General features: G+C 37.4%; 2 protein-coding genes across 2 annotated transcripts in view; one reads left to right on the forward strand and one right to left on the reverse strand.

Annotated features, from left to right (window-relative positions):
- The window catches only part of LOC104526190 (gamma-aminobutyric acid receptor subunit beta-1), a gene marked incomplete at its 5' end in the record, with an annotated part of 9660 nt that extends 5256 nt beyond the window's left edge, over positions 1-4404 (forward strand). Inside the window, one exon of the mRNA XM_010169571.1 lies at positions 4057-4404. Within this exon, the coding sequence (XP_010167873.1) occupies positions 4057-4404 (348 nt within the window). The remainder of the gene's footprint in view (positions 1-4056) is intronic.
- A 10404-nt stretch (positions 4405-14808) lies between these two features.
- Positions 14809-19178, reverse strand: COMMD8 (COMM domain containing 8). Its single transcript, XM_010169572.2, is given in 5 exon segments — positions 14809-14996; positions 15927-16082; positions 17847-17999; positions 18991-19151; positions 19154-19178. Coding segments are annotated over 5 exon segments (516 nt in total). The 3' UTR covers positions 14809-14975.
- Between the last annotated feature and the right edge of the window lie 251 nt (positions 19179-19429).

The following is a 19429-nucleotide window of genomic DNA, read 5'->3' on the forward strand; positions in this document are numbered from 1 at the left end:
GGTCAACAGAGGACTGTTGTTTTGGGGTTTTTTTACTACTTTAATTATTTTATATTTACAACATAATTTGATGCTCCTAAGCATGAAACTAATTTTCTAAGTAAACATACAAACCAGATTATTATTTCTTTTTATGATGTTTCCTGAGCACGCATCACAGCTTTTCCATCACTGATGAAGATTCATATACATTTACCTGTGCTGATTTAGCTCTAGGTAGTTCCAATGCAAACAAAGAATTAAAAATCTATAAACTCAATATAGATACACACAATATAGATACAAATGTCATTACAAGAAGCATCACCACATTCATGCATCTGAAGAATATTAAATCTTTGATAATTATACTAGATGACTAACACATCAGCTTTAGATCCTTTGACGTTCTCCTCACATATTCTTCATGATATGTTCAAAAGAAAAAAAATTAAGTTTTCTGCACCTTTAGGCAAAATTTATGCATTGTACAAACAAGGCAAAGTGCATATGTTCATGCAAACACACATTTGGGCTTAGAATATATGTTAAGCAAGAAATCCTGTTTTCATATGAGCAACAGTCAGTTTATGTAATAAAATTTAGGGCATTCCAGTTAAAGAATAACAAGGTGGAATATGAAAGAATAACTGGGTTATACCCAAGCAAGGAAGAGCTACTCTGGTCTTGATAGTGCTCAGCTCTGCTACCTAAGGAGATACTCTGCTCCTAAGTGGGCAGACAGCAAGTGGGCCAGAAAACTGAGTAGGCAGAGCCTGGTTTATTCCATCCTCATTTTTTGTCATGCCATCTGAAGCAAATGGGTCACAGACTGCGTACATACCGGATGCGGGGAAAGAGCCACATCACTGAGGCATGGAGTGGAACGAGTTAAAGCTGTTTCAGATGCACAGGTTTCTTCCAGCACAGGACCAACAGCAAGTCCCAGGTAACCTTGTATCAAGTAAGGGAGAAAAGATGTTAGGACAGACAGACATCTGTCTGACACCTAATAGAAAATTTACAGCTTTTACTGTGCACATACTTGCTGTTAATTAATTCTAACGTGAACATAAACAAAACTAATAACAAGTCTTTTTTAGAGATCCTTTAACAATTTGTTTGTTTTCCAGATTCCTACGGGAATTTTTAGAACGAGAATCATAGAATCATAGAAACACAGAATGGTTTGGGCTGGAAGGGACCTTTAAAGGCCATCTAGTCCAACCCCCTGTAGTGAGCAGGGACATCTTCAACCAGAACAGGTTGCTTAGATGCCCCTCCAACTTGACCTTGAATGTTTCCAGGGATGGGGCTTCTACCACCATTCTGGGAAACCTGCTCCAGTGTTTCACCACCCTCATTGTAAAAATTTCTTCCTTATATCTAATCTGATTCTACCCTCTTTTAATTTAAAACCATAACCCCCTGTCCTATCGCTACAAGGCCCTACTAAAAAGTTTGTCCCCAAAAGTTTATTCCTATGCTTCAGTAACAAAACCCCAGCTGCACAAGTTTAAGAATATTTTGGAGTGAACTTCAATAAATTCTGAAAGAGTTTTTATCAGTGTAGGAAATTAACTATTAGTCCAGCTTTGTGTCACACAAGCAGAGAATTTGACCCAGGAAGAGCATCTGTACTTCTCTGAGCTAACTTATTCGAGATCATTGTAAGACCCTTTGCTTCCAATTGCAAAGACTACAATTCAAAGACTGAATTGCTTCATGATGCATACAAATCTTCCCACCCAAAAGATCTGAATAAAACTAATTTTAAAATATAACAGTCTAATTCATAAGACTTAAAGCAGGAATTCATATGCTTTTTGGCTTATAATAAACTGTCAGGGCATATTAGTTTAAGAAACATCCCTATGAATCACTTGAGATTGTAGGCAGTTATGAGTTGTTTTCCCAAAAGATAAGCCACAATAGCTGCTTAATGATGCTTGCACTAGTGTTACTACTACTATAACACTAAAGTCAATTAGCTTAAACATTAGATGGTGCAATCAAAGACAGCTTAAAGAGCTATTTTGTAAAATTGGGAAGAAAAGGTTGACCTATCAAAACTTTTGAGAATTGAAAAAAAAATTCTCTTTTTACATTAAGACAGCTCTGAGATTGTTGCTTTCTCCACAGAAAATGTCATAATTTAGGAGCAATGAACAGTCCCATAGTTATGGTAGCTCTCTGGAGAGCAGGAAACTGTACCTTGCATCTTCCTTCTGCCTAGATTTGAAGACTTGATTTTAAAAGTATAACCTGGGTAGCCCGTATTTCAAGTAAAGATTGCCAATACTATGCTGGTTTGTAACCAGCTGGCCTCTCTACCCTAGAATATGTGAGCTTTTCCCATCAAAACAGTGATGGAAACTGAGATGTTCCTACTGAGTGCTCATTTCAGTGTGTACAGAATCAGTTGCTAAAACTGACTAGAGTATTTTCTATCTGTGGTGACTTATTACTCCATTTAGAAGTCTTTTTTCCCCACAGCTCTCCTGGGTGACTTTTGTACAAATAGCCCCTTCACTTCTTTGTTTTCAGTTAGTAAGTGCTTAGTCTGGCACAGTGTAAATACACCAGCAGTTATCACACAGTGTTTTCTCCTTCCAGCAACAGGAAGGAACATCTTCCACGCTGACAGGTGGAACCGAGGCTTTCTCTGGCTTCCAGCTTTTCTCTGCGGCAACCCTCAGAGACTGGATTTCCCCATGTGCTCTGCTTGCAGTTTTTTCTTGAACATAATTCAGACCTGCTGTAGATTATTATACCATTTCCGAGCTCTGCTATGTCTTGCTAAAAATGTAAAGCTCTGAGTTCTTCAGAAGACTCAGTATTGTCAATAAGTAACTTTTTTTTTCCATGGTATAAAAGCATCCCCAGACAGCCATGGTATAGATTATAATATACTTGGGTAGATCCAACGCCACAGTTTAGACAAAACAATTTTAATACTCAAACCTCAAGGTGAAGTCTTTGAAGTTGCATATAAGAGGTCTGTGTCTTGATGTGTATTTCCCTCATATGAGCTACAGTGGATGTTTAAGTATCTGGGAATTTGAAACATTTGAAACATTTGAAGACTTTCTAAGTCTTTATAGAGAAGTCAGGAGTCATCCTGGAAACACCAAAAAAACTTTTCCTAAAAGAGGTTTTACTACAAACATGTAGAAAAGTAAAGATAGTTAAAAGGTAAGCACTTTGTAGTAATGCAGCCATTCATGATTAATTACATTCATATATAAAAAGGCAATTATATTAAAATATTTCATATAAAATTAAATATGTATTGTTTGCACCAGACATGTCCATACCAGTTGTAGTTTCCACTTCTTTGCTCAGGTACTTAAAACAGTGCCCTGACTAACTAACAGCACAAATAAAGTAAGTGATAAATGTGTTTGAAACAACTGCTTCTGGTACCGACATATAAAAAAGAAACTGAATGCGACGTTTCATTTACTAAAAAGAATTATTCTGTCTGCACGTGAGCAAGTTAATTGTACGCTGTGGGGGGTAGGGATTTCTATCTCTGCAATATAGTACTTCTCCAAAATTAATTTTAACCACAAGCATGTTACAATAACTGATAAAATGCACATCTACCTGTATGTTCTTCATATGATGAACCCATTGTTACAAAACTGTTCTTGAAATTAACCTACAGCACTAAAATTGTACAAAATTAACAGATTTTTTTTTTCACCTTGAGTACATTAAAGCTTAGGGTACCGGGTCACCAGACATCAAAACTCAGTATTTCATAAAGACCATGATCGAAGTTAAAGATAAAATTAGAAAATTGTTACTTTACAGGGGATGAGATAATTAACTAAATGAAAAAATCCCAGACCAAAGAGCTGGGTCAGAATGGAAGATATTTAGATGCATAACAGATAATTTCACACCAGGCGGCAAAGTGTATTTTCACTTGTGTCAATGCTGTACAAGATGCAACTATTACTGCAGCCCCAGAAGCACCATGGCAGTAGAGCCAGAAGGTACCTGTCCATCTGGGAGATACCTTGGGCTGGCTGAGGAACTTGTCTAATTCACATTCCTTCCTTGAAACAGGTTGATCCCCATGGAAACATGCTTCTTAGCCCACTTGAAATACGAAATGATGTCAGCAACTCAGAAGTGTTCACAAGCTTCCGTGACCCCCGAGCCACCACATACACGTACGACAGTGCCAACCTGCAGTACAGAAGAGCCACTTCCAGCAGAGACCTCTACAGTAGGAGCACTTTGGACAGGCACAGGCTTCATAAAAAAGGACGCTTACAAAGAAGGGCATCCCAGATCAAAGTCAAAATCCCTGATTTGACTGATGTTAACTCAATAGACAAGTGGTCCAGAACGGTCTTTCCCATCACATTCATTCTTTTCAATGTCATTTACTGGCTTTATTATGTCCACTAATTTATGAAATAATGTTACCATAGACTAATGTAATTAGACTTGTTTCTTTTCCTTCTCAATTTTCTTAACTCTGAAGAACTGCAGTAGCCATAATGTTATGTGTTCAAGGTAAGATTCAATACTTTAAGATTTAAGCTTTCAAAACAAACCCCCAGCAAACCAGCCTCACCACATTCACACCAGAATAGTACAGATTCGCTCTTAAAGAGCACGTTCAGCAAAGCACTATTCCTCGATTTTTACAAAGAATTTGTGCATCACCCATGAGCTTTCTGTACCTTCTTTTATCTTTTTTTTAAGCAGAATAAAAATTACTGTATTTCTCACCAGATACTGGCAGCCCACAGCAGCATGCTTCCAAACAAGCCAGTAGAAGGACCCAAAGGAGCAGTCATGTCACAGTCTTTCAGTATTTAAAGTGTAAAGAAATTCAAAGAAATAACTGTTTGAAAGATTATAACTATTACATCATGCATTATTTCAAAGTTAATAGTTATACTAGGAAGTATTTCCATAGTGTCTGTGAGAAGTACCACTCAATGAGATGTAAGTCAATGCACATTTTCAGAGAGGGAGGGATCTTCAAAAGAAAGGGCAGCAGAGACAAATCCCACTGAGTTTCAACTAAGGAATTGTTAGCCCAAGAGTGGCCACTTTTCTTGACTCCCAGGTTTCCTGTGGCTGGTAATTGCAAACATTCTCCCAAAAGTTGGCAGATGTCTGGGAACAGATCTGAAGAGAGTTCTGCAAAGTTTCCTACAGATTTCCTTATTCTGCTGAGGAACAGGAGATACAGCTGAGTCTTATGGCCTACTGGTGATGCTGGGTACACTGCTCCTGAGGAGTTGCCTCTCCCCACCCAGCTGCTTATCATCTGACACAACCACAGCCAAGGAGCTGCAGGCAAAGTCCTAGCAAGCTGCATGCAACTGAAGAGCAATAGGTCAGTCATCTCCTACCTATATCAAATCCATTTTCCTTCTCTGTTGACATTTTTTCCCTAGCAGTGTTTATATTACGTTGACTAACAGCATTTTATTGAAACAGAGCTATTATCAGTTAATTTTTATTTTGTATTAAAAGTGTTTCATACTTGTAGGAGAGTTAAGATCCACAAGTCAACAGAGTCTATGTAGGTACTGAGGTGATTGTTATCAGGGCCAGCTGGTACAGAAATAAACATTGTTCAGGACAGTAGACAGCAATACCCGCAGTTAGGAGTTAGTAGGGAATAAAAATGTGCAATGTGGAAAGTTTCTTCACCAGTTCCTCATTGCCTGGCAGTAAGGTCAGCTGATGACCTTATTGCCAGTTGACATGACAACTTTTTATCTGAATGTAATAACAAATGAAACACTACTATGTGTTAACGTTTGTCACATCCTGCAAGACCTCGACCTCCTAACAGATCAGGCCCTGCTCCCTCTTCTCTTTGTGCAGCAGGCTTCTGCAAAAAACAGTCTGAAATGATAAATCAACAAACAAAAAGGGGGATAGATTTAATGTACTCATTACAAAAAATAAAAAGCTGAAAAATAGGCATTTGACATTGCTAATCTAGGAGGGTCCTTGTGACAGTTTTTCTTTGGGCTCCAAAGTCCCATTCTCATCATCCCAAGTTCAATGAAGCAAAAAAGTGGTCTTTTCAGCTGTCTTTTCTCTTCTACAACCTTTAACCTCCAGTCTTTTGAAGAGTTGCACAATTTTACCAGATTAATCAGCCACTAGGTGCAATTTGAGATGATCCAGGATAAATATTAACTCAGTCAAATGGCTCTTCTGAATAGGGTACAACTTGTATGCCTATCTCCACCCTAAAACAACTCCAAATAATTTTTCAACATTTGCACCCTATCAACAAACAAAATAAGAACTGCCACACATCATCTCACATGGGACATTTTGATTATTTTTTTAGTCAAATTTAAGCAATGTTTAGATCAATATTTTACCAGCAACTAGCAATAATATTTTGGCATCATAAAATAAACAAGACACAGAACGTATGGAAGTCTTGCATGCTAAGCAAACTGAACTTACCGTAACTGCAAAAATAATCCCAGAAGGGAGACAGCAGTAGGGCCATATGTGCTGTCCATTCTGAACACACACTCCATTGAACGATTTTGAATTCAATGACTGGCACCAAACTTTACAGAGAGAGTAAGTCCATGAGCCAGTGAACTTACCAGCTTTGTGGTTACACACAGAAATAAATTCAAAGCAGGCAATACATTCTGCAGATTTGTAGTGTAAAATATTCTGTGAAACACAACCAAGTGACCCACGTTTTTGCACGACCTGGTTTCCCAAAGGTTTAACAGACAGATCACACGTCAGTAATTTAACCGGTTCCAATGGTGTGGAGACATTACAACCACTCCTTACAGCTACAGTGGACATTCAGGAACAGCCAACATCCAATGTGATATTGAAACAAGAATTTCGGTAATAGAAAAGGATCTCTTGCCTTCTATTACAAGAGCAAAGATCAGCTGTACTGGTCTTCAGCATTTTTTCTTGTTGACTCCAAACATCTGCAAACACATAGTTTCTAGCTTATGGATCATCCAGCTAGTTCACGCACAGATGTTAGGCACATGGGCTAAAAGTAGTTATATTGTACCATTCCAAGAAAAAAAAAAAAAAGGGGGGGGGAGAGCAGAGGAAGGGTCATCAACAAACCAAGAGCAGTGCAAATGCAAAACTCCTTCAGAACAGGATGTTCCAAAAGAGCAGGGTCCACCCTTGAGCATCAGGAGTCTTTCAACACAGCACTTATACAAATCCCAGCTCTGCTGCCAGTTTTGAACAGCATGCAGCAAGGTTTGGTTGCCTCGAGAGCTGGGAGTTGCAATCTTGAGTGAAGAAACAGCTGCCAGCTCTCAGCATGAAGTTTTGCAGCAGGGGCTAATAACTGCACCACACAGAGAGGCAAGAGCCACATACTGCAGGTTGGCAATATCTTATCCCAGAGCCAATGTCTCCTGCCTCCCACTGAGCTTGTATGTGCACATTTAACCACTAACTCTGGTAAAGAAAACAGAATTTGGCATATGAGCTTGCAAGGCACATTGGATTTAAACTAAAACTTCTTTCAAAGCCTCAAAAGAGAATTAAAACCAAAACTTGGAAACAGCGTGTATAAACATAACTAGCACGTTTTCCCTCTTTCCATTATTTTTAGACAAAAAGCAGAAGAAAACATTTTTAACTTGAGAGCAATAGCTTGGCAGCAAGGAAAAGGCAGTAGTTATTAGAGGAACAGGATGGAAAAATGTGGGTGTTTGTGGGTTACTCATGTACATTGCCATCTGGAGCTAGGAATTAGTGAATACAAAAGAAACACAATCTCTTCTCATCAGTAGGTTGGAGTTATTTGGCTGGCTTTAAGCAATAAAGGTGAATAATGCTGTAATGCTAAGCTCTGTCACTGTTGTACTTTAGGAGTTAGATTGCCTGCCCTTAGAAACCAGATTTCAGGATCAGCATAGATAAGGTCCTCTTGCTAATTACATTTCAGCTAAACCCCCTTACAGTTTGTGCAGCTGTCTCATGCAATTTGTACTGGAAGTCCTTTTTAGCTAGGTTTCCCAAGAATATAAGCTTCTACTGTCCCTGAGTGTCTATGTTTGTGTGCCTAGCTGGCAGACTCCCAACAATATTTGAACCCATGGACAAGTTCAATCAAAAGGTAACAGAACATTAAAGATCTATGAGATACTACCTTATAAGTTTCAACAAAAAGCTAGCTGAGGACAAAGCTCACGTTAGTCCACCCCTCTTTGGCAGAAAGGGACTCGATGAACCCCAACCTTATTAGTCACAAAAAAAAGTATTTTCAATATCATAGGACTATTTCTGACAACATTCCTGTGCTTTATGCTACCACTAAACAGCACAGAAGTTGCCATTTCAGTTACCTGCTGGTTCACCTTGTTCATCCTTATAGGAAAAGTTCCATCCCTTTGTACTGCAAGTGGTGATAAATCATGAGCAAAGTCATACAGGGCTGGGGGCCATGTTCCACCAACTACTTTTGTTTCCTGTCACCAACAAACCCCTGCCCTTTCTCATGAATTGCTACCTACTGAGGATGCATTGCTAACACCATCTTGGGAGTATTGGTCAAAAAAAGGGCTCTGTTATACCTGTGGCATTTAAAAAAAAGTTCTAAAATTGTTTATGCATTGAAAAGCATAAAAAAACCCAAATCTGCGATTGTATAATGTGTTCCTTCCTACTCCCATAGGCATCCACCCTGCGGCCCAAAGGAGGCAGGAGATCACAGAAGAATACTGAATTTCAGCATGTGATACCAAAATGTATATGCACAGGTGAAAGAATTAAAAGGCAAATGAGAAATCTGGCATTTTTAAAAGGAAGATCAGGTGATTTTGGTCTACTTACTGTCTTGAAATGCAGAGTAAACTCTAAATGTGTTGTCTGCTCCTTTGCATGTTTGTTTCTCAATTATTTTATAAGTAATTTCAAGTTTCTCAGTGCTACAAAAACATCACCTCTTGTCTTGTGCTGGTGCCAGTCTAAGAAATGGCATAGTAGTCATTCTTTTAGACTTTTATTCTTGGCAAAATCCATAAAGTATCATTACCAATAAGAAGCTAAGATAATTACATGGCAGCAGAACCAAGTAATCTCTCTACAGATGGTCTCTGATCAATAGATAGAGACCATCTCTACAGATGATCTCTAATCAACGAGTCTGTTAACTCGTCACTGCCTATCTGTATCTGAACAGTCTTAGAGGAAAGTATAAAATACCAATCACATCACCAAAAATGTTCACAAAGGTGGTTTCCTTTGGCAGATTACGCATTTCAGTGAGAGCATCAGTAACCTTGTTTGCATCTGTTAACATACCAGTTTCCTTGTTCCTGTCTCTGAAACATCATTTGCTGTTTTGATTGAGCTGGTAACATATTACCCGATTTTTATAGTTTTTCAAAGGCAACTAACTTTGAATATAGTGTGCTGCAGAAAAGAGCAGCTTTACAAAACAGAAGTGGCAAATAATCAATTCGAGAAAGAGCTGAATGAGACTTTGGCATAGGTAAAGAATTCAGGATGGGGTTTTACAAAGGTAGTTAATAGCAGTTTTTGTCAGATCGTCCAATGCTTGCTCTGGCTCCCATCTAAATCAATATTAAAAGAAATACAGGAGATCTGAAACCTCTGCATTCCCAAGAAACAGAATTCCTTCATTTACTGTAGCCATAAAAAAAAAGTTATTTAATCTGTATGATGCTAGGAATCCTTCCCACCAGATAATCCACCACCAAAACAGTCCCTGTGGACCTGTAGTAGTTTTCAGTTAGAAAAGCCTCCACACCTCCCAGTGGTGTATTAGCTGAATTAGCTGACTAACCGGATTCTAAAAAATCGTCACAGCCTTCTCTATGTAAGACTCCCACTGGTGCTAGCACATATGAAGAGTATCTTTGAGTAAAATTCAAGCCACAGACAATGTGAAGAGTTGAACATCCAGTATATCCTCCAAAAACTGGCTTAAAACACAAGGTTCTGCTCCTGTGATGACCTCTCCACAGATCAGTCTGATGATATGAACCACACAGCCTTGTAAAAGTCCAAAGGATGAATCTTTGTGAGATTTGCCTCCTTTTCTGCGTTTTGGTAATGGTCTTTAGGTCTTTCTGGAGTGTTCCTGAAGTATGTATAAACTATAAATTTACAGAGGGAAGCATAGGATATTGCCAAGTATAATTAAAGTGGATTAAAGTAAAATCTTTATAGACTATGCTGACACACTTAAAGAAGTGTTCTCCAGTACCAGAAAAGTAAAAATCCCTTTGTTTCTGTCACTTCATTATAAATACTAATTCACAACTCAAAGTGATAGCAAAGTATGCATACTTCAGGACAAGGTGTTACTGGTTCTTAAAACCACCTTTCAGATAAAAGCATAATCATGTTTCAGCATGTTTCTTATCAGAAAGCCTTGCTCCAGAACTCAGAAATATTCTACAGGCTTGCATAGCACTTATAAAAACACAGCTTCTTGACATACACAATTGCTTTGTTGTCAAAGCAGTTTTATTACAGTGGTCACTTCCATACTGACAGTTTGCTGATCAGATCCTGATTCATTTTAGTGTGCCAAGATCAAAGCCAAAATGATTGACCAAGAAAAACATGATTTTTCTGAAATCAAGGGAAGATTCCTATGAAATGGAGAGAAGTGCAATGAATGCCAATGGAGAGCAAGTAACATTATTTTTATAATTCACTTCTATATTTTGTATCAAGATACGCTGCATTTTCTGATTCAAATTGCAGGTCTGTAAGCAATGTGAAATTCTGTAGGTGCTTTTTACACGTTGCAATTAAAACTTCATACAGTGTGTCCATTATATGTACTATATTCATTACGACTTTTGGTTCTAAGAGCCTACTGTACAAAATTTTGTTTCTGGTCTTAATTACATGCTTCAGAGGTCTGTACATATTACCTGCAAAACCAGAGGCTTCACTCATGTATTTATGGTGGTTGTTTTCTCCTTTTTTGCCCACACCGTCATCAGACCCAGAAGTAAGCTGCTCTGCAGGGGCAAACGCTAGGAGAATATGAACACGTCCCTGAAATGGGACAAAAGGGGAGCATCACTTAGGAACAATTTTGTTACAAGTTAGCATGGTGGGATGTACAAACATCAAAGCCATTCAACTTACCATAACCAGCTAATTAGAAAGAGCTCAGGCCTGGAAGCACATAGAAAAATACTAATGTGGGCAAAATGAGCAGAGAGGAAAGGAGAAATTAAAAGTTATTTGATATTAATGGAGTCTCTTTACACTCCTGCACCTTTGGTCTAATTCCTACACCTTCAGAAGATCTTCCTGATTTCCCCCTTAGTCACAGCCTCTTAGCACAGACTGGTGCACTTTTATTACCGGTCCAGTTCTTGTATTTCATTCTGGTCCCAGCAAACAGTTCCTCCAGCGGCTGTGATGTGCACTGCAGTCCTCTGCACTGTAGGAAAACCTGGGTGGAACTGCAATGGCAACTTCCTTACCTAACCCCCTGTTCTTTGGCCCATAAGGGAGCACAGCTGGGCATGCTTGACAGACACGCTTCTGCCCACATGAGCTTGTTTCAGATGTTTCTGTTACACGTACATTTTTCCTGTTCACTACCTTTTCGTGTCTATCTGCATTCATCAAAACAGATGTTGAAGCTGACACCAGTATAATGGGTTTTCTGGAATCTCTTGTTTTTTGCATCAATTTGGCCCGGTACAGTGTCCACAAACGCCTTATCTGCTACAGCTAGAGACCCTGCATGCTCCAGAAGTACCTAATTCCCAGAGCAGGGACAGAATGAAACCACTTTCTGATAGATGGTACAGCAAGCTCTCTTCTTCATTCTTTTTGGTCCTTTTCCTTTCTGTCTACTGGAGGCCATTATGTGCCTTACGACACTCCGTTTCTCTCTAGAGATGTAAGGCCAGGAAGCACGTTTCAAATGCAATTCCAAGACAATCATGTTTTAGCTGCTAATTCTCAACTGCTCGTCAACTGGTGCTCCTCTCCCTCTCTAGCCATTCACATCGTGTTGTTATGCCCACTGTCAAAAACATCATTTTGATGGTTATATAAAAAAATACTCAGACTTTCAATAGTCTAACACCCATGAAAAACAGTTCATTGCACGTTTATTGCTGTCACATCATAACAAACTGTCTTGTCCTCTTTTTTTTAAAGCAAAAAATCATTGAAAATTGATTCGTAGCCTTTCCTGTTCAGTGCTGCAGTAAAGGACAAGACAAATATAGGATAATACTAAAGATGAAACACCACCATATACCCTTTTTTACATAACTTGCTATAAAATTTAAAATGAAACTATGTAAACTTTTAGTCTCCACTACTAAGAAAAAGTCAGAAATATTTTTAAATAGCATCTACATTTAAAAAAATGCTTTCTATCAGCTAGATATGTGGCAGATTTTGCAACAGGAGTTTCATAGGTTGAATGTAAAAATGTAAGTTACCATTTGTGGCCTTTTATTATTCAGAAAACACATAACTATTTTGAGTAAGTTACTGTTGAGTATGTTACTGTAAGTTTTTTATTTAAAAAATTATTTTTTAATAATTCATCTTTGAAAACTAAGAGGTAGCAACATAAGTTTTCTTCAGCAACATACTGCAGAATAAGTTTTAATATCCACTTTAATATTCTTCGAAGTAAAGGCTTTCTATGCATCTGCTTTCTTAAATGTGTTCACAGAACATCTACAAATTGTAGAAATGGATCAGCACACAAATGTCTTCTATCCTAATGACATCCCAACATTGATAGTGTACACTTGTATGAAATAAAATGCTAGATGTTTATTATTTCTGCTACTGTAAATAAAATGAGTAGTTTTCAGTCCTTTTGTTCTAAATGAGAAAAAACAGCCTGACAACAATAAAAATCTCAGCTATCAAAAATTAAGCCTCTTTTCTCTACCAAAGCCTTTTAGGAACATATGCTATCACAGTATAATGAAAGCTAAAGCAGAGTTATGCTTTCAGTATGCATCATACAATCCATGAAGCATTTAAATGCATAAGGTCATATCAAAGCAGTATATTCATTCTTCTATAAAGCGACTAGATCTAAAGGAAAGGGAAAAGTGAAGTCAAGGTAAATATCTCTACAAATAAAATAAATAGACCTGACCAATTTATTCATTAAACTCACAATTTAAAAATAGCAATCTCCTGAACAGACTACTGGACAAGCTGCAGTATTCTGTCTAGATTTTTCATAAAGCTTAACAAATATAAATTCCAACCTGAATTTTTTAGCTTGAATTTGGTACCACTTATGCAAGTTCTCTATGTTACCTGATCTATTATCAAACTTCTGTTGCTTATGTATATTCAAGGCTGTGATCAGGCCAGATCTGTTAAGCAGACTGCAGTCCTCTAAGATTTATTTTCCAGTCTTTCTTATGACTCTTTACCCCCTTCTCCACTTTTTCTGATCTTTCTTGAATTGCTGACACTAAACAACACACACATCTGACTAAATGTACCAGTACCAAATAAAAGTAAACATGTAGTAAACTACATTTTATATGCACACATTTTTTAAAAAATGTTCTCTGAGCCACAAAAATTCTGTGCTATTTTTACTATTGAAGCATATATTTAGGTTTCCTACCCCTGAAGCCTATTAAAATCCTTTTCCTAGAGGCCTTTCTATAAGAGAGCTTCTTGTCCTCTTCTGCTCCTCTGACCAGTCCTCTGAAGTCTGATTTTCGGTACGGATGTATCATTTTACATTTTGCTTATATGAAAATCAGTGGCACAACAACCTATAATGGAAGAAACTCAAGAGTCTGATTTTGAGACTATGAAGAAGGTAAGTCATCAATACCTTGCCTTTCTGTATATATAAAACATGCATATATACACACATATGCATGTTGAGAAGTACACATTAGCATTTATGTAAGCATTACAGATGATTTGCTCTTTACACATAGAAGAATGCTTTAACAAATAGTAGAAACAGTAAGATTCCAGGTGTACTCTTCCCTAGTGTTACAGCTTCGAGTATTTGTTACATACTACAATCAAAACCCAGTCTGGTTTCAGAAATGTTTAGACAAGGATTTACCAGTTATCTGCTGTATTAAGTGGGCTGGGAATATCCTTTTCACAGTCTACATAGGTCAGCTCCCCTCCATCACTGCACTCCCTTTTGAAAACATTAATATATTTAAGTGAAAAGCCATCAACTAAGATACAAAGCTAAGCCTCCAAACTTTACTCTGAGTAAAGCCCCAGTGCTTCTTCCTCAACTTCTGAGCACTGAACAAGTTCCCTAGAGAAGCTGTGCTGCCTCCATCCCTGGAAGATACTCAAAAGCCATCTGGACACGGTCCTGTGCAGCCAGCTCTGGGTGACCACGCTTCAGCAGGGGAGCTGGACAAGATGACCTCCAGAGGTCCCTTCCAACCTCAACTATTCAGTGATTGTATACTGCGTTTGTTTGTAAAGCTGATTTTTCCCAGCATCTAAGAAGATTTTACTTTAGTGATTAATAAATCAAGAAACAACTTACTGCAATTATTCACAAACAAAATCAAGTGTTTATTTACTATTTACAAGTATAAACACATTAATACTACAAGTACTCTGTCATGTTCTTCATTATCATGGCACCTTAGACAGGTATAACATACTATGCAAAGTAAGATGCCTTAGTTTTACTAGTCACTTGTGCAGTCACTGCCACTGTTTAACCAAAACAAATATGGCACACACTGCAAGTGATACTTTTCCATAGTTCCACAAATCTTTAGTACTAAAAGCAACTGTACACTGGATTTTTATATTTTTGGTCAACCAGATACAAGATTCTATTACTTTTATCAAAGGCTTAGTAGTTTATTTGGTCACAAGTCACAATGGTCTTCTCACTTCAGTATTTTACAGCATCAACAACTTCAGGCTTTGCAGAGAACACTTCTTTCCCCCTGTCAAGTCAATCGGGGAGCCATTGCCAGCAGATACTGCCAGTGATCTGAATTCCATCATTTCAGTTGCAAGACAACCTTCAAAAAGAAGAAAATTAATGAGATTAAAGCTGGATGAGACCAAAACTTAGACAGTCTAGGGAATAAATCCTGTACTTGCTAAATGTTATGAAGCAACTTGAAGTTGCTAACTTCTAGAACATGTTGACACAACATTTTTACTTCCATCCTGCAAGATGTCAGAGAATTCTGTCTCCCAGGTAACAGAATAAATATCTGAAGACATTTTCATAGTAAAAAAAAAACCCCACCAAACAACAACAAAAAACCCATTTTCCTTTATAACAAAGCCAGAATTAATCCTGAAAGATAATTGAACAAGGGGGGACTCCACGATTTGCAGTTATCACCAGGGCGTAAGTCAAATTACACTCCTACCCCTAATTATTTTCCTTAAAATCCTTACTTCCCTTAAAAATCTGAGACACTCCAAACAAAGTTTCACTTGAAATTTTCTTCTTGGATTACTCTGTTGGAATCTTTGTTGCTTTCTGGCTGATTTGCTAAGCCGTGGAAATTAAAGCACTCAGTTTGAACTAAACAACTCTCCCATATGGATTTGCAGCCACTGACACTTTGTGAAGCTGTGAGAACACTGAAGTTCTCTCCAGTCTTTCAAAATCAACTCTCACTTGACACTTTGCCATTTCATTTGCTTTTCCTCCTATTCTCACAAGACTTTTTAATGGTGCTCTGAACAGATTATCATGCTTATCAGGATTCTAATAGCATTTTTAAAAAAATTCTAGACTAAACTGTGCTAAAAATACCCTGAAGACTATCCAAGATACCCTGCCTTATGTAAGGCTTTCTATAACTCTATAGTCATTTTGTCAATGGATGAATGACTTGGAGTGTTCAGCAAGATACCCAGGACAATCAATTTCAGTTAAAATAAACTAAGTGCATGAGAAGTCAGGAACAAAGGATGATATCAGTAAAAGATACCTTATTAGCAGCTTCCAGTGCATTTATTAGGTTCTGCAACTCTTCCTTATTCATCTCTATAGAAATTGGTTTAATTTCACCATTTTCTCTCACATCCAAATCAAGATTGAGAAGTGGCATTTGCAGCATGGAGATCTTGTCACTGGAGAGAGCAAGCTATACAGGTTGATGAAACAACAACAAAATGTGAGGTGGAGCCATTAAGTTTTTGGTCTTTCAGAGCATCATAACTGCACCTTATATTGAAAGTGTACTACTAGAACAAACATCAACATGACAAAATTAACTTATAACAAGTCATCTCTGCAGCTTCTGGTTTTGCCTTTTTTTTTTTTTCCCCTGTTGTTGAGAATTTTGTCTGTTAATACCAACAATATACTGAAATACTAAAACCCTTCTTCATAGCAAGACATTTGTCAAAACAATTTGTTAAAATTACTGGGCTGCTACACTTTTGTATTATAGGTGAAAACAAAGGATACAATTGATCATGGCTCTTTAAAAGTGAAGTAGATGAATTCTGAAGTCACTGTATTCAAATAGTTCTGACCTTCAGAGGTCTCTTCCAACCTCAACCATTCTGTGATTCTGTATTACAGAAGGGGGTAGTTGGGAGAAAGACGACACCTTTGTGCATTTTTCAACTCTCTGTACAGCTGATGACACACCATTTGTCAGATATCCTATTTGACAAACACCGATGAAGAGGATTACATACTCTTGTGTAAGAAAGAATTGTGCTTTCTTTTTTGTTTACTATTATACTCAGTCTAGTACAAATAAGGCTTATAAAATATATTAAATTCAAAGATCAGTTGATAATACTGTAAGTCAGTATATTATATTATATTATATTTCTTTAGTGGTACAATAGAGAAGAATGTCCTTGCTAGGATTCAACTATGGTAAGCGAAAAAAAAATCACAACTAGCTCAAGAAAAAAAGAAGTGTGGTTTAAAAAAAAAATAATACAATAGTTTAGACATGTACCAGAAATTTGTATCACAAAATAGAAACTCAAAAAATCCTCCAGAAGAAAAAGTTAAAAGAAACCACAATCAAAAAAACAAGAGTTCACATAAGTCTATATTCATGTCAGCAGTAAATCAGTTAGCAAGATAATCAATCCCTAGTAACGGTACATCTGAAGCACAATACGATTCCAAATTTGCTCTTGCAAAATCTTGTCTATTGTGGGCATTGCTCTTTGATTTCCAAAGCCATTTGCTGCACAAATTATTTAACACTCTTGTTGAAACGGAGAACTATTTAACAGCTCTGCAAATCTGTTTAACAGCTCCCATGGACTAACTAAACAGCATTACTTATACTGTTTCTATTTCAAGTCTTTGATAGAGCTTAATCTAAAGCAGCTGTCTTCATAACACCAAAGCACCATCCAACTTTAGGCAACACAGTTATCATTGGCTTATTATCAAAATAAGCCTAAAGATAAATTATTTCAAACTGGTTATTAAGTAATTCTTCATTGCAGGAATCTAAAAATTTGAAGAAAGTCAGGGAAACATCCTGAATCAGTGTACTACTCTTCAAATTAAGTAAATATTTCTTCTTCCTTTGAGTAAAAATACTGCCTACTCAGGTCCCAAAAATCATAACAGCATACAAAGCTTTCAGGTGTTTGTTACTGCATAACACTCAATCTCCTTTTAGGAAAGAGGTATTGCAGCTTTCAAAGAGAGGGGGGGCGGGGGGGGGGGAACCAAAACCAAAACCAACACTTTTACAGTTTACACAAATTTCTGGCAAGTCTTTGATGTGTTACCATGAATGTGCTTTTTTGACACCTATAAAAATTGAACCACGTTCCAAAATGAGCGGGCCTAGGGGGCCTATATCAATAGTTACTTCTGTGTTGTAGAACATTTCTTTCCAAGAACATTAAGGCAACACTCTCACCTTTAACTGCCAGTCAAAATCCTGCAGCTGGGCAGAAGAGATTGCATTTACTCTTTCCACTAGCGCATTCCTGATTTCTTCCTTTCTGCCTTTCAGACACTTTGTGATTGCTTCTTGATAATTTGAATTCAACTGATTTATCTGCTGAGCAGCCTACAAAAATAAAAATTAAAACTGTGATTGCTTAAACTACGAACCACAGAAATAACATGCACCACCTGTAATAGCCGTGCTCTGTAGATATCCAAGCTGCCACCCAGATAGTTGTTACACTGGACTCCTTAATTTCATCTTTCTTGTACTGCCCTCAATGGCTGCTCTCTGTGTTTCATAGTTAGAGTCAGTATTTACCACAACAGTGTTAAAGAAAAAATATTTTTCTTGTCATTTAAATTAAAAGAGACCAGAGAATGAAGTCTTTATCAGCCTTCTTAGACATCACCCTAAAATCAGAACAAAAATCACACACACAAATAACACAGGTTTAGCTCTGAAAGTTTCTGAACATCAAAGTGGAAACAAAATACATTAGCTTAGCTGAAACATATTGATGTACATACTTTCCTATGGCTACACAAGTATCTTTCTTTGATCTAGCTACTAGCAGGAAAACAAAATATGAGCACTGTGTGAAAGATGAGAATTAAGATTTCTGATAATAGAACAAGTTTTTGCAACGTTTATACATATTGGAATGCCCTGAATTACAGTCCCTGTCCTACACAGTCGTCCATTCATAGTCTAGATTTTATTTTGGATTTACACACAGTTAATATTTTAAAACACTTCAATGCAGTAGCAATAAAAAAAATAAAGCCAAGAGTGTGAATTGTTTTTATTGCTAATGAACAGTAATGACAGGAAAACTGATTTAATTTGGTGGTACTTAAGATAATCAATTTAAGTGACTAATATTTTAACAAGTACTATCCAATATTACTTTAAAAAAAAAGCGTCAATTTCACTTTTTCTTTTAAAAGTCTTCACAGTGTATCTCTTAATGCTCCTCACCTTCGACCTATTTAGGCTTAGTCTGCTACTATTCAAACGCTATGCTATAAAAATACTTTAGGACTAAAACTACAAGACTAATCACCCCAGTACAATCGCTCAAAGTCAAGTCCAATCCGTGATGAGTCCTTACCTCCTCGTCAGATATGTTTTTGCCAACAGCAGTTTTGAAATACGTCACTGTTTCTTCTAAAACCTCCATCCACTCCGACAAGCTCCAAACACTGCCATAATCCTGGTATCGAGGATACGCACGGCCACATATGCCATCAACTATTTTATGAAGGAACTGAAACAATGTGATACATAACTTAAGAACATTATTCTATCAGTTAATCTACACCAGATATGAGACTGATTAGGCAATACAATCATCACCCCTCCCTCCCTTCACTGGGTTCTGTCTCAATGCTTCCTCCAAGTGCAGCCCAGGCACTATTCTAAAAGGTCATAAGGAGATAGTTCCTGAAAATGAACTGTCCTCCCCTCTCCCTCAAAGTCAATTCACAGGATTTGGCCACACGAATCACAACGTGATTCAGATTTGCCTTGGACTTACACTTGGACTTTAT

This window comes from Antrostomus carolinensis, unplaced genomic scaffold, assembly GCF_000700745.2.
Source record: "Antrostomus carolinensis isolate BGI_N321 unplaced genomic scaffold, ASM70074v2 scaffold33306, whole genome shotgun sequence".
Classification (NCBI taxonomy): Eukaryota; Metazoa; Chordata; class Aves; order Caprimulgiformes; family Caprimulgidae; genus Antrostomus; species Antrostomus carolinensis.